Below are 12924 nucleotides of genomic sequence, written 5' to 3'. Positions count from 1 at the left end.
AAAACCAAGAGAATGCAAAAATGGGCAAAGGACTTGAATAGACATTTTTCCAAAGAAGATATGCAAATGGCCAATAAGCACATGAAAAGATGCTTGATATCATAAGTCATTAGCGAAATGCAAATCAAAACTATGATGCAATACCACTTCACATATGGCCATTATTTAAAAAGACAGAGACTTCCCTGGCGGTCCAGTGGTTAAGACTCCACACTTCCAATGCAGGGGCCTCGGCTTCGATCCCTGGTTGGGGAACTAGGATCCCACATGCCGCGTGGTGTGGCCAAAAGATGAAAAAATAAAGTAAAAATAAATAAATAAAAATAAAACAAGCAAACTTTGAAACTAACAAACGTGAAGAAATTAGAAACCCTTGTGCACTGGTGCTGGGAATGTAAAAATGCAAAGCTGGGGACTTCCCTGGTGGTGCAGTGGTTAAGAATCCACCTGTCAATGCAGGTGACACGGGTTTGAGCCCCGGTCCGGGAAGATCCCACATGCCGCAGAGCAACGAAGCCCTTGAGCCACAACCACTGAGCCTGCGCTCTAGAGCCTGTGAGCCACAACTACTGAAGCCCGTGTGCCTAGAGCCCGTGCTCCGCAACAAAAGAAGCCACCTCAACGAGAAGCCCGCATACCGCAACAAAGCGTAGCCCCCGCTCACTGCAAGTAGAGAAAGCCCACTCGCGGTAATGAAGATCCAACGCAGCCAAAGATTAAAGAAAATAATTAATTAATTTTTAAAAATATGCTTAAAAAATGCAAAGCTCCTGTGGAAAGCAGTTTGGCAGTCACTCAAAAAATTAAACATAATAATTACCTTATGATCCAGCAATTCTATTCCTAGGTGGATACTCAAAAGTATTGAAAAGGAACTCAGACTTGTATACCAATGTTTATATAAAGTAGCATTATTAACAACAGATGGAAACAACCCAAATATCCATCAACAGATGAAGGGATAAACAAAATGCGGTATATACATACAATGGAATATTATTCAGCCTCAAAAAGGGATGAAATCTGTTATATGCTACAAGGCTGATAAACATTGAAATGCTAAGTGAAATGTCAGACACAAAAGTACAGATATTGTATGATTCCACTTATATGAGGTACCCAGAATATGCAAATTCATGGAGACAGAAAGCAGAACAGAGGTTAATCAGGGACTGGGAGGAAGGGAGTATGGAGAAGAGGAAATGGGGAGTTATTGTTTAATGGATGCAGAGCTGCTGTTTGGGATGATGAAAAGCTCTAGAAATGGATAGTGGTGATGGTTACACAGTACTGTGAATGTATTTAATGCCAATGATTTGCATACTTTAATTGACTAAAATGGCAAATTTTGTTATCTATCTTTTACTACAATAAGAAAAAAAGACTAAATGACCCATTATAGGCAGTTTGCTGCTCCCTGGTATACAGCAATGAAAATGAACAATTACTGCCACAAGTAACCTCAAGGATTAATCTGACAAGCATAATGTCGAGCAAAAGGAGCCATACATAAAAAGAACACATACTGTATGATTTCACTGATAAAGCTCAAGATCAGGCAAAGGTGATTTATGGTGTAAGAAGTTAGGAATTGAAGATACCTTTGTGAAGGGTGGGGAAAGGTAGTGAGCAGAGGGGAGGATGAGAAAGGCAGGCTTCTGGAGTAATATTCTATTTCTTGACCTGGTGGGGTTTCAAACTGCTGTGCTCAGTTTAATAATTCATTAAGCAACACACTAACTGTGCACTTTATGTATGCTTTAATAAAAGTGTACTTAAAAACTGAAAAAAATAGAGGAGGAAGATTAAATATATTGAAACAGAAAGTGAGTCCCCATACATTAAGTGAAAAAGGTTACAGATCAGTTTCTATGTAACATGGTTCTTTTCCTCTAACGAATATTTACGTTTATGTAACTAGACAAAATCAGGAAACTTATCAGTAATCATCTCCCTAAGGATAAGATTACAGAAGATTTTCACTTTCTATATTTGTGCATTATTTTAGAGTTGTGTTACTGTACAAGCAACAAAAATACTGATGTTATCCATCTTTAAATGAAGATAATAATAGTGGAGGGACTTCCCTGGTGGTCCAGTGGTTAAGAATCCGCCTTCCAGTGCAGGGGACACAGGTTCAATCGCTGGTCAGGGAACTAAAATCCCACATGCCGCAGGGCAACTAAGCCCACACGTGCAACTACTGAGCCCACGCACCACAACCAGAGAAGCCTGCACGCCACAACAAAGAGCCCATGCGTGAAACAAAAGATCTCACAATGAAGACCCCATGTGCTGCAGCTAAGACCCAACACAGCCAAATTAATTAATTAATTTTTAAAAAAGTAAATCTACATTCTGTTTAAAAAAAAAAGAATAGCAGACTAATTTGTGAATCATCAACTGAATCTTTTCACTCACATGTTAGTGGTACCCAGATTGCCACAAGAAGGGTCAAAACATGAGTAGTTTGGGTAGCGAGGTAGGATGTCAGTTTGCAAGTATGTGAGTTAGAAGACAGAGATTTAAGTCTTTCTCCATCATTTAATAGCTGTATGACTTTGGCAAAGTCTGGCAATTTCTCTGAGTTTTAGTCTCCTTACCTAAAAACAAGATGACATTTATTTTACCTCATGAGTTGTGGCAAAGATCAAATGAAATAGGGCATGGGATAATACTTTAATAAAGAGATATGTAAAAAATTACCTTTATCATACTTAGTAAATTTGTTAATAAATATAAATCCTTCTACTCCGGAACTGTATGCACTATTGTATTTTAGCTCATAAAGCCCACTGCTTTTAACTTATCTATTTAGTCCTTCTTAAGCATCATTCTACAAACAATTCCAGGGAGTAAGTACATCCATTTTCCTACACAATTTTTTGCTAGCAACTTGCAAGTGTCACATTAGCGGAATAATGGGTATCTTTAAAAATCTTACAGTACATTTTAATGTGTGCTAATCCACAATAAACCACAGAGACCATGAAGCATCAGACTAACAGCGCCCTGATTAATTCTCTCATAGTTCACTATCACAGAAAGAATCCTTTCTACTCTGTTTTAATTCAGCAAAAAAAGGCCATCCTTGCTTTCATGTTCAACCATCAAGGTTTATTTCTGAAGTTAAGATTTATTTTTTCCCATTTAATTGGAAAGGTTTTGAATCCCATGTAAAGGAATCATTACAGTTTTGGACATTTTCTCTAAACCTTAAGAATTTCAATCAATTTGTCTTTAAGTCTTTTTTAATTTACTATGTATGGTAGGTAATTTTAATTTTCTTCTGTGCATTTTTGGTATTTTCCAATTCTCTATCAAGAGCTTGCATTCAGGGCTTCCCTGGTGGCGCAGTGGTTGAGAGTCTGCCTGCCGATGCAGGGGACACGGGTTCGTGCCCCGGGCCAGGAAGATCCCACGTGCTGCGGAGCAGCTGGGCCCGTAAGCCATGGCCGCTGAGCCTGCGCGTCTGGAGCCTGTGCTCCGCAATGGGAGAGGCCGCAACAGTGAGAGGCCCGTGTACCACAAAAAAAAAAAAAGAGCTTGCATTCATACACGAGTACATACATGAGAATAAAAAAATCATTTCATCTCTTTTGTAATAAAAAGCTAAGTGACGCTAAGGGGAGCCTAAGCAACTAAGGGATACTAAGTGACGCTAAGGGGAGACTTCCATCTGTTTTTTCTGAACAAAGGTTGGGAGAGGCCCCAACAGGGAGGGGCCCGTGTACCACAAAAAAAAAAAAAGAGCTTGCATTCATACACGAGTACATACATGAGAATAAAAAAATCATTTCATCTCTTTTGTAATAAAAAGCTAAGTGACGCTAAGGGGAGCCTAAGCAACTAAGGGATACTAAGTGACGCTAAGGGGAGACTTCCATCTGTTTTTTCTGAACAAAGGGTCACAATTAGCAAAAATATTTTTATATCACTCTTCAGATAATTCACCTTCTTCCTCAAATCTCATTTAGACTGCCGCTGTTTCATAAAAAGAGTAGTAAAAACTAGGTATCAAGGTTTAACAATGTTCTAACATAACCTCTTGAGGCTGTTAACCTTAAAAGAACTGTAAAATTAATAACAATAGTTTGGGACTTCCCTGGCGGCACAGTGGTTAAGAATCCGCCTGCCAGGGCTTCCCTGGTGATGCAGTGGCTGAGAATCTGCCGGCTAATGCAGGGGACACGGGTTCGAGCCCTGGTCTGGGAGGATCCCACGTGCCGCAGAGCAACTGGGCCCGTGAGCCACAACTACTGAGCCTGCGCGTCTGGAGCCTGTGCTCTGCAACAAGAGAGCCCGCGATAGTGAGAGGCCCGTGCACTGCGAAGAAGAGTGGTCCCCGCTTGCCACAACTAGAAAAAGCCCTTGCACAGAAACGAAGACCCAACACAGCAAAAATAAATAAATTAATTAATAAACTCCTACCCCCAACATCTTAAAAAAAAAAGAATCCGCCTGCCAATGCAGGGGACATGGGTTCGAGCCCTGGTCCGGGAAGATCCCACATGCTGCGGAGCAACTAAGCCCGTGCACCACAACTACTGAGCCTGTGCTCTAGAGCCTGTGAGCCACAACCACTCAGCTCTCATGCCACAACTACTGAAGCCCATGCATCTAGAGCCCGTGCTCCACAATAAGAAGCCACCGCAATGAGAAGCCCATGCACCGCAACAAAGAGTAGCCCCCAACGAAGAGTAGCCCCCACTCGCCACAACTAGAGAAAGTCCGTGCACAGCAACGAAGACGCAGCACAGCCAAAAATAAGTAAATTAAATAAATAAATTTTTTTTAAGTTTGTAAAATAAATAAATAAATAACAATAGTTCCCATTTTCTGAGGACCTACTATGTGCAGACATAAGTATTTTACAAACATTATCTCAGTCTAATAATAAGTAACTTGCCCAAGATCCTGTGGAGCCAGAATTCAAATGTCAATTTGGATAAGAGGCACTGCAATTTAAAAAGGATAAAATTAGACTCTCAAACCTGAGGTAAAGAAAAGCAGCCCCTGACATCGAGGAGCTGGTACCATCAACTAAGCCTTGGTGTAACAAGGAAATGACCTGACATTACAACTAAGCCTTGGTGTTCTACTGAGTATAAACAATTCCACAGAACAACAACATCAGCCAAGGTCACTCTGTGATCATGATGGATGAAGACAAAAATGAGACCACTCTACAATCATGTCTAAACACAGACAAAATGTGAACACTGGCCAAGCCATGAAACACCAAACATCCCCCTCTTCGGGCTAATGACTGCTTCTTAACCAATTGCAGCTTTATCCTCACTCTAGTCTTCTCTCTTTGTGGGTTAGATTTAAGATACTTAATCACAGAATTATCCCCAATTCCTGAAAACATCCAATCCAGAGCAAAACCCTGCTTCCTTCAATCCTCCTTAAAATCACCTAATACAAGCCCAAATTCTATAAGTTCTTTTTAGCCTTTTCCTGAGATACACCATGGTTCCCCATGGTGTGTGTTCTCTTGGTTACAATAAGTAATAAATCCCACTTGTTCAGCCATAGATGGGTGTTCTAGTGAAAGCTCACTGAAAGGAATTGACAAAATCCACTTAAGAACAACAAACTAATTCTCTCCCTCTCTACTGCAACATAAAATATCTCCAAAAGAACAGAAAGATATGTGAGTAAGTATAACGTCTATGCTATACCTATATAGCTGTAAAACACTTACTAGTTCCAAGAAAATTGTGGATTTTGACATTTTTCTTTCCTCACTACCAGAATGAACCACTGAGATGTGAGTGTGCTCAAAGATGTTTTATTCTATAGGATGTCTAGCATGAGCATTTGTTAATAATTCACAAAGCAAGAGAAAAAAAGGCTAGGTCACTGATTAATACCTTCACTGATCTGATACAGGTTCAGAGAGTGGAAAACGAGTAGAAAAGTAGAGAATCTACACTTTGCCATAATTGAAAAATCCAACTACTATTGGGTAGAGCACAGAGAATAAGATAGTGAAAAAGAGGCAGGAAGGGTTAGGGAAGATCCTTCTTCAATAATTTAATATCCGTTTACTGACTATCCCTTAATTGTCATCAGGATGACTAACAATAATCTTAGGAATCTAGTTACCAGGTGAGTTTTATACGGTTCAACTGTATTCTGTACTAGGAAGAATATAAACTGCAATAAAAATCAGCTAAAAACAGAACAAGGAATGAAGTTCGTAAAAGTGGCTGCCTTTTTGTCTCTTTAGTGCAAATGCCACTAAATATTCTTGAAGAGAAATACAAAGTGTTTATTGTTTATTTAATAAAAAATAATGTTATTCTCTGGGAAAAATATGATATTATCAGAATGTCCATCCATCAGAATAATTCTTTCCTTGTTCTAATCATTTAAAGCAGAAATTAGGCACAAGAAAATTGTCTGAAATCAATCCTTTCAAAATGGTATCTAGTAGTTTTTAGGAATAAAAGAAAGTATACCAAATCTGATACTTCTGATTTCTAATCTCTAGCTTCACCTTCCGAAAATAGATGTGGATAAGCAAGTATTTTGTGTGTTTTAAATAAAGTACTACATTGGATTATATGAAATTATAGTACATGGTAATTAATTTTTTTAAAAACCTTCCATTTAAAATATAAACTGACTAGGAATAAATAAAAAAGGATTTTATTTAGATAACTTCTATCTTTGATGCCAGATGCTGCAGCCCTATCTTATCCTGAGAAACTGGCTCTCTCTCTTTCATACAATACATTGGGCCCTTACTGTCTGTCAGGTCCTACACACTTGAGGTAACTGAGCCACACCTGAAGAACCTGCACCACTGTATTACTCAGGAGACCCCAGGCTTGTCTATCAGCAGGAGCCACCCAAAGCATGTTAGGTCATGCTCTGGTTAATCCAAAGAACCACTATTACAACCTTCTCTCCTCCCCCAAGTATTCCAAGGGGCCCTTGGAATTAAAAGACAGAGAACCTGCTTCATATAAAACAAACAGGGGCTTCCCTGGTGGTGCAGTGGTTAAGAATCCGCCTGCCAATGCAGGCGACACGGGCTCGAGCCCTGGTCCGGGAAGATCCCACATGGCGTGGAGCAACTAAGCCCGTGCGCCACAACTACTGAGCCTGCACTCTAGAGCCCGCAAGGCACAATTACTGAGCCCATGTGCCACAACTACTGAAGCCCGCGCACCTGGAGCCTGTGCTCTGCAACAAGAGAAGGCACCGCAATGAGAAGCCCGCACACCGCAACGAAGAGTAGCCCCTGCTTGCCGCAACTAGAGAAAGCCCACACGCAGAGAAAAAATAAATTTATTTTTTTAAAAAATAGCTTGGTTTCAGATAAATTTAGGCCTTTATGAAAATTCAGTGTCAAAGTTGAGTATGCCATAAAAAAAAAAAAAATTCAAAATAAACAGCCACCTTATAAACCACATTTATGTATTACCTTGTTAAAATAAGATTTAATTTGGTCTTTATTATTTGAAGGCACCAAATGTGTCAATTAACTAATATCACTACAGTCTGAAATAGCCCACTTCACCTGATGAAATAAAGTGCCTTTCAGTATATTTAGAAGCTAGGTCAAGTTTTTAACGGAAAGGGACTGCATGACATTACTAGCCCCTTAATGGTTTAGGGGCTAACTACAGAGTTAGGAAACCTTTGAACACTATCCAATTCATTTCAATTTGTTCGTATATATTTTGATACAGTAGGAAAGAGGGAGAATAAAATTCTTCTGAAATTAAGTTCTGTATTGTCAAGGATGGCTGAGAGGCAAATAGACTTCAAATGTGAACTCCGGCAACCACTGAATTAAAGGTAAAGTAAAAAAATTTTCAATATGCTAAAGGAAAAATTTGAGATAGAAGAGAACCACGACAACGTAAACTCCGTTTTACTTCACTGTCAAAGGAAAATTAATATAACTAATTTGTTTCGGTTTGATCTAATTTATTTTCTCATATAATGCATCAGTTGTAGAATTCAAACTAGAGTTATCATTGCCTGTTCTGCTGTCCACTTTATAAACTAACTGTATAAATAAAGCAAAACCTTTGAATAGAAACATTATCAGCTGAGAGTGAAATATGTGGTACAGAGATTGCTGAAAATATTTACACTAAATATTTTAAGAGGAATTAAATATAATAGATAGAGGTATATATGTGATACCCTAAGATAAGTCACCAGCATGAAACCCAAGGTCTGAATTCCACTTCCATTACTTACCCCTCACATGGAACTGATTTCTCTTTAAATCTAAGAGTCCAGGATCCTTTTTTTTAATACCTAAGTTTTCCTTGACCTCTTATGCTACCTCCCAACTCCCATCACCCAGTGTTAACAAAATTTCCTTGTATTTACTGGAATTGATCTACCCTTAAATATATTCCCTCTATTCTAAAACAACTTTTGACCTAGATTAGTAAACTTCAAAGGACTCTATTATAATAAAATAGTGCAATAAAACAGTGCTTCTCTAGGAAGGGATAATGGTATGCTTCTTCATCCTCCCTAGGAGATCGTGGATGCTCCTTAGAGGTAAAAAATGAAGCAACAGGGAGTTCCCTGGTGGCGCAGTGGTTAAGAACCCGCCTGCCAATGCCGGGGACAGGGGTTTGAGCCCTGGTCCGGGAAGATCCCACATGCCGCGGAGCAACTAAGCCCGGGCACCACAACTACTGAGGCTGCAAGCCAAAACTACTGAAGCCCACACGCCTAGAGGCTGTGCTCCGCAACAAGAGAAGCCACCACAATGAGAAGCCTGTGCACCTCAACAAAGAGCAGCCCGCACTCGCCACAACTAGAAAAAGCCCACAGGCAGCAACGAAGACCCAACGCAGCCAAAAATAAATAAATAAATATTTTAAATATATATTAAAAAAAGAATGAAGCGATTAAAGACTTCCCTCCCAAAACACATGGTATTTTTTTCTTTTTTTTTTTGCGGTACGCGGGCCTCTCACTGTTGTGGCCTCTCCTGTTGCGGAGCACAGGCTCCGGACGCGCAGGCTCAGCAGCCATGGCTCACAGGCCCAGCTGCTCCGCGGCATATGGGATCTTCCCGGACCGGGGCACGAACCTGTGTCCCCTGCATCAGCAGGCAGACTCTCAACCACTGCGCCACCAGGGAAGCCCGGTATTCTTTTCTTAAATGTGCCTTTTTTTTTTTTTTTTTAAATAAATTTATTTATTTGTTTTTATTTTTGGCTGCATTAGGTCTTCATTGCTGCACGTAGGGTTTCTCTAGTTGAGGCAAGTGAGGGCTACTCTTCATTGTGGTGCGCAGGCTTCTCACTGTCGTGACTTCTCTTGTTACAGAGCATGGGCTCTAGAGCGCAGGCTCAGTAGTTGTGGCGCATGGGCTTAGTTGCTCCACAGCCTGTGGGATCTTCCCAGGCCAGGGATTGAACCCATGTGCCCAGAATTGGCAGGCAGATTCTTAACCACTGTGCCACCAGGGAAACCCCACGCCTCCTTTCTTCAACGTTCTTAACCTCCATTCTGTCCTTACACTCCAAAACCCATGAATACCTGCCTCTTTCCTTATATCCTACTTCTCAGTCCAAGGCCTCACAAAGGAAATAAGTTTCAACAAAACCCACATTCTAGAACAGTTTCTGGAGTTGGTAGTGGAGACACTACAAATGAACTGCAGATTGCTTTTTTTTTTTTTAACTAATGGACAATGAAAATGAGTAGTTAGAGGGAAAAGAAGATCTCAGCATACTGGAGTTGGGACAAAAGGAGGGATTTTCAAAATGCTATAAGACTCCTTCTAACTCCATAAAAAAATTGGCATTAGCAATTAGCATAGGTTTGGAATGACCTGCTTTAATCTTTTGAACCTCAGTTTGTTCATCTGTAAAATGCTGATACTAACAGTACCTTCACCTCACAGGGTAACTCTGAGGACTAAACAGATAACACATGTAAAGCTAAGAGCACACAGTGCCTAGCCTATAGAAAGACTAAAAAACATTAGCTTAAAAGAAATCTGAAGGATGTAGTACCCTTGCTTTCATTCAGAAATAGAAATCTTTAAATTTTATTGTAAAATGGTATTATAAATTAATCCTATTCATTCAATTTCTTAAATATTTATTTATTTATTTATTTTTGGCTGCATTGAGTCTTCTTCATTGCTGCAAGTGCAGCCTTCTCATTGCAGCGGCTTCTTTTGTTGTGGAGCACCAGCCCTAGGCGCGCAGGCTTCAGTAGTTGTAGGCTCTAGAGCGCAGGCTTAGTAGTTGTGGTGCATGGGCTTAGTTGCTCCACGGCATGTGGGATCTTCCCGGACCAGGGATCAAACCCGTGTCCCCTGCGTTGGCAGGCGGATTCTTAACCACTGCCCCACAAGGGAAGTCCTCACTCAATATTTCAATTTAAAAATTTAGAGGTTACCTTGGAATACTTACTTAGATGAGATCAAATTAACCAGGAGCAAAAGTTTTATACTAAAATAGAACTTTATTGAAAAATACTTAGAAGTCATTACATTCATAAAAATGACTGTTATGAAACTTTTAAAAATAGTGCAAATTCAGCTGTAATCATATGCAGCTGTTCCTTTCAAAACTGAGTCACCATTTGTTCTTTTTTTCTGACACTACAGTACTCTGCTTTCACTAAAAGCCTATAACAAGGCACAGCTTCTTCGATATCAAAACCTTTTGGAAAACCTGGCTCAGAGGAAGCCACTCACTGTTTACAGCGCTAGAAAGGATCTGTGTGGTCACTCTAGGACAACTGTCACTGTCACCAGCACGTCTGGGTGTCTCATAGGGACTTGGGTCATGCAGAAGTGTAAGCGTAGGCTAGTGTCTGAAACAAAGTCACCGGCTAGGGTGCCTGAGAGGAGAGAGGTGTTTAACTGAGAATCGTGGAGGATGAGGGTCTAACCCGAGGAAGCAGTCTCACCGGGCAGATCAATTACGGAGGAGCACCGCCGGCTCCCGCAGGAAAAGGGACGCAGGTGTTGCCCTCCCTCGGCGACCCCACCGCTTTCTTCCCGGCGCCGCCGCCCCCTCCCCCCAGGCCCCCAGTTACCTTTCTCGTCCTCATCGATGCGCAGAGCAACGGAGATGTACTCGAAGGCCTGCTTGTGGAAGGCTCGGACGCGCTCGGCCTCCCCGCCTGGCACTGGCGCAGGGGGCGAGGCCGAGGCCGGCGCCGGCGCGGCCCCGGAGCTCCTCTTGGCGGCCATGAGGGCGCGGGAGAAGCGCTGGCAGAGCCACACGAAGAGGAGCCCCAGGTGGAAGGCGACCAAACGCAGCAGCGCGAAGCCCACGAACAGCGGGTAGGAGAAGTAGTACAGGTTTCGCTTATGCGGCGATTGGGGCGAAGGGGCCGGCCTTGGGGCGGGGCGGGAGGGGGCCAGGCAGTGGGGCGGAGGCCTGGGAGGCACCGGGCTGCTGGGGCCGCCGGAGCCTTTCTTCTTCCCTCGTCCACCCGGAGAACTCATTCACAGCTCCCACTGCCGCCGCCGCCATAACCCGCCTCCCGCAGACCGACGGCAGCCAAGCGACGGCGGCGGCCACTGGGACGGCAAGGGCCACAGACCCTCACGCGCCCGCCGGTCCCAGGAGCTCGGCACCCCGGCGCGCTGCTCTCCAGCCCCGCCCCTTTCTCCTTGCTCGGCCAGGAGCACAACCCCTTCTCCACCTCCTGCGGTCGGTAGCTCCTGCCCCTCCCTCTCTGTCCTCTCAGCCGCTCGGTAGCTCAGAACCGCGGCCGGGCGCGCACGCGTACGCGCACGCCCTCCCGAGTCTTTCTCAGGCGCGTGCGCACACGCCGCCGTCTTTGTTGCCCTGAGCTCTTAGTGCGCGTGTGCGGCTCCCGCCACTCCGTCCCTTCCCCGCGGAACTACATTTCCCAGTGCGCAGTTCGGCCTACGTCTGCCATAGGGACCGGTCGCTCAGTCGACTTCGCTGACCCTGGGAGCTCTTTAGCAGGGAACTTAGGCTATCAACTCACTGGAGGGACCGCTGCAGCTTGGGGTCGTTCGGCTACTTCTCAGGGCCATCTTACGGTGTCATAGTTTTCTTATATTTCTTTCAGCATTTTCTGCCAGGTCTTCCGCAAAGGATGGTTGATCTGAGTTCCATCACAGAAGTAATGCGTCCCAATCTAGTAATTATTATGAGAGGACAGCAGTTGTAGAGGCGTACAAAAACTTAAGGTCACCGAAAACGAAACTGTTAGCTCATTGTGATGAAATCATCAGTTCCAGAGATTTAATTAAATTAGTACGTGTTGACATGTCTAATCTGAAGAACTAATGTTTGAATAAGGGAATCCTTAGGTTTTGCTCAGTAATCCCATACTTCCTGAGCAATTCAGACTGGGCCTTTTTTTTTTTTTTTTAATTCTACTGGACTTCGCTTCCTGTATTCTCCTGAGCTGCAAGCACAGAACCCTGCTTCCCAGATCACAGAGGTGGAAGCACTAGGTTAACCATACTCTCCTAGAAACTGGAATCTTGGATGGAAACACACTGGGGTAGAAGGTAGTAAGAACTGAGTGTTCTAAAGAACTGCTCTATCAGTTTATTTCATTGAGATCCCCAGAACTACCAGGTTCCTGGACTGGTCACTTACTTGATAACCTATCCCAAAACTATCCAGTCTATTTCTCTATTTTTCTGCTTCTGTTTCTCCTTCCCTCCTTCTCTCTTTTTCTCTCTCCTACTATCTCCCTTTTTTTTCTCTCTTCTCTTTCTTTTTTTACTTGGAATAGCCGTAATTGTTTCTTGTTTCTTGTTGCCCAAAACTAAGGAATACTAATTGAAGTAAAGACCCCATTGTTTACAGTGTGAGGTTTACAAGTGCTTCCAAGATTCTCCACATTCTGGCCACAACTTTATCTAGCTTTTCCCCACCACTACTCCCCTACAAATGTAGGCTATTGCAAAAATGACTTACT

General features: G+C 42.6%; 1 protein-coding gene across 2 annotated transcripts in view; it reads right to left on the bottom strand.

Annotated features, from left to right (window-relative positions):
* Positions 1-11748, bottom strand: part of SPAST (spastin) — a 57224-nt gene extending 45476 nt beyond the window's left edge. The window contains exon 1 of one of the 2 annotated variants that reach the window (XM_024732165.1): positions 11050-11748. In XM_024732165.1, the coding sequence (XP_024587933.1) occupies positions 11050-11464 (415 nt within the window). In that variant the 5' untranslated portion in view covers positions 11465-11748. The remainder of the gene's footprint in view (positions 1-11049) is intronic. The other variant, XM_024732173.1, reaches the window with a different exon arrangement.
* Positions 11749-12924: the final 1176 nt, after the last annotated feature.

This window comes from Neophocaena asiaeorientalis, unplaced genomic scaffold (genome assembly GCF_003031525.2).
Source record: "Neophocaena asiaeorientalis asiaeorientalis breed wild unplaced genomic scaffold, Neophocaena_asiaeorientalis_V1.1 scaffold18, whole genome shotgun sequence".
Classification (NCBI taxonomy): domain Eukaryota; kingdom Metazoa; phylum Chordata; class Mammalia; order Artiodactyla; family Phocoenidae; genus Neophocaena; species Neophocaena asiaeorientalis.
Note: the sequence above shows the minus strand (reverse complement) of the source record. Positions and strands in the feature narration are given on the sequence as shown.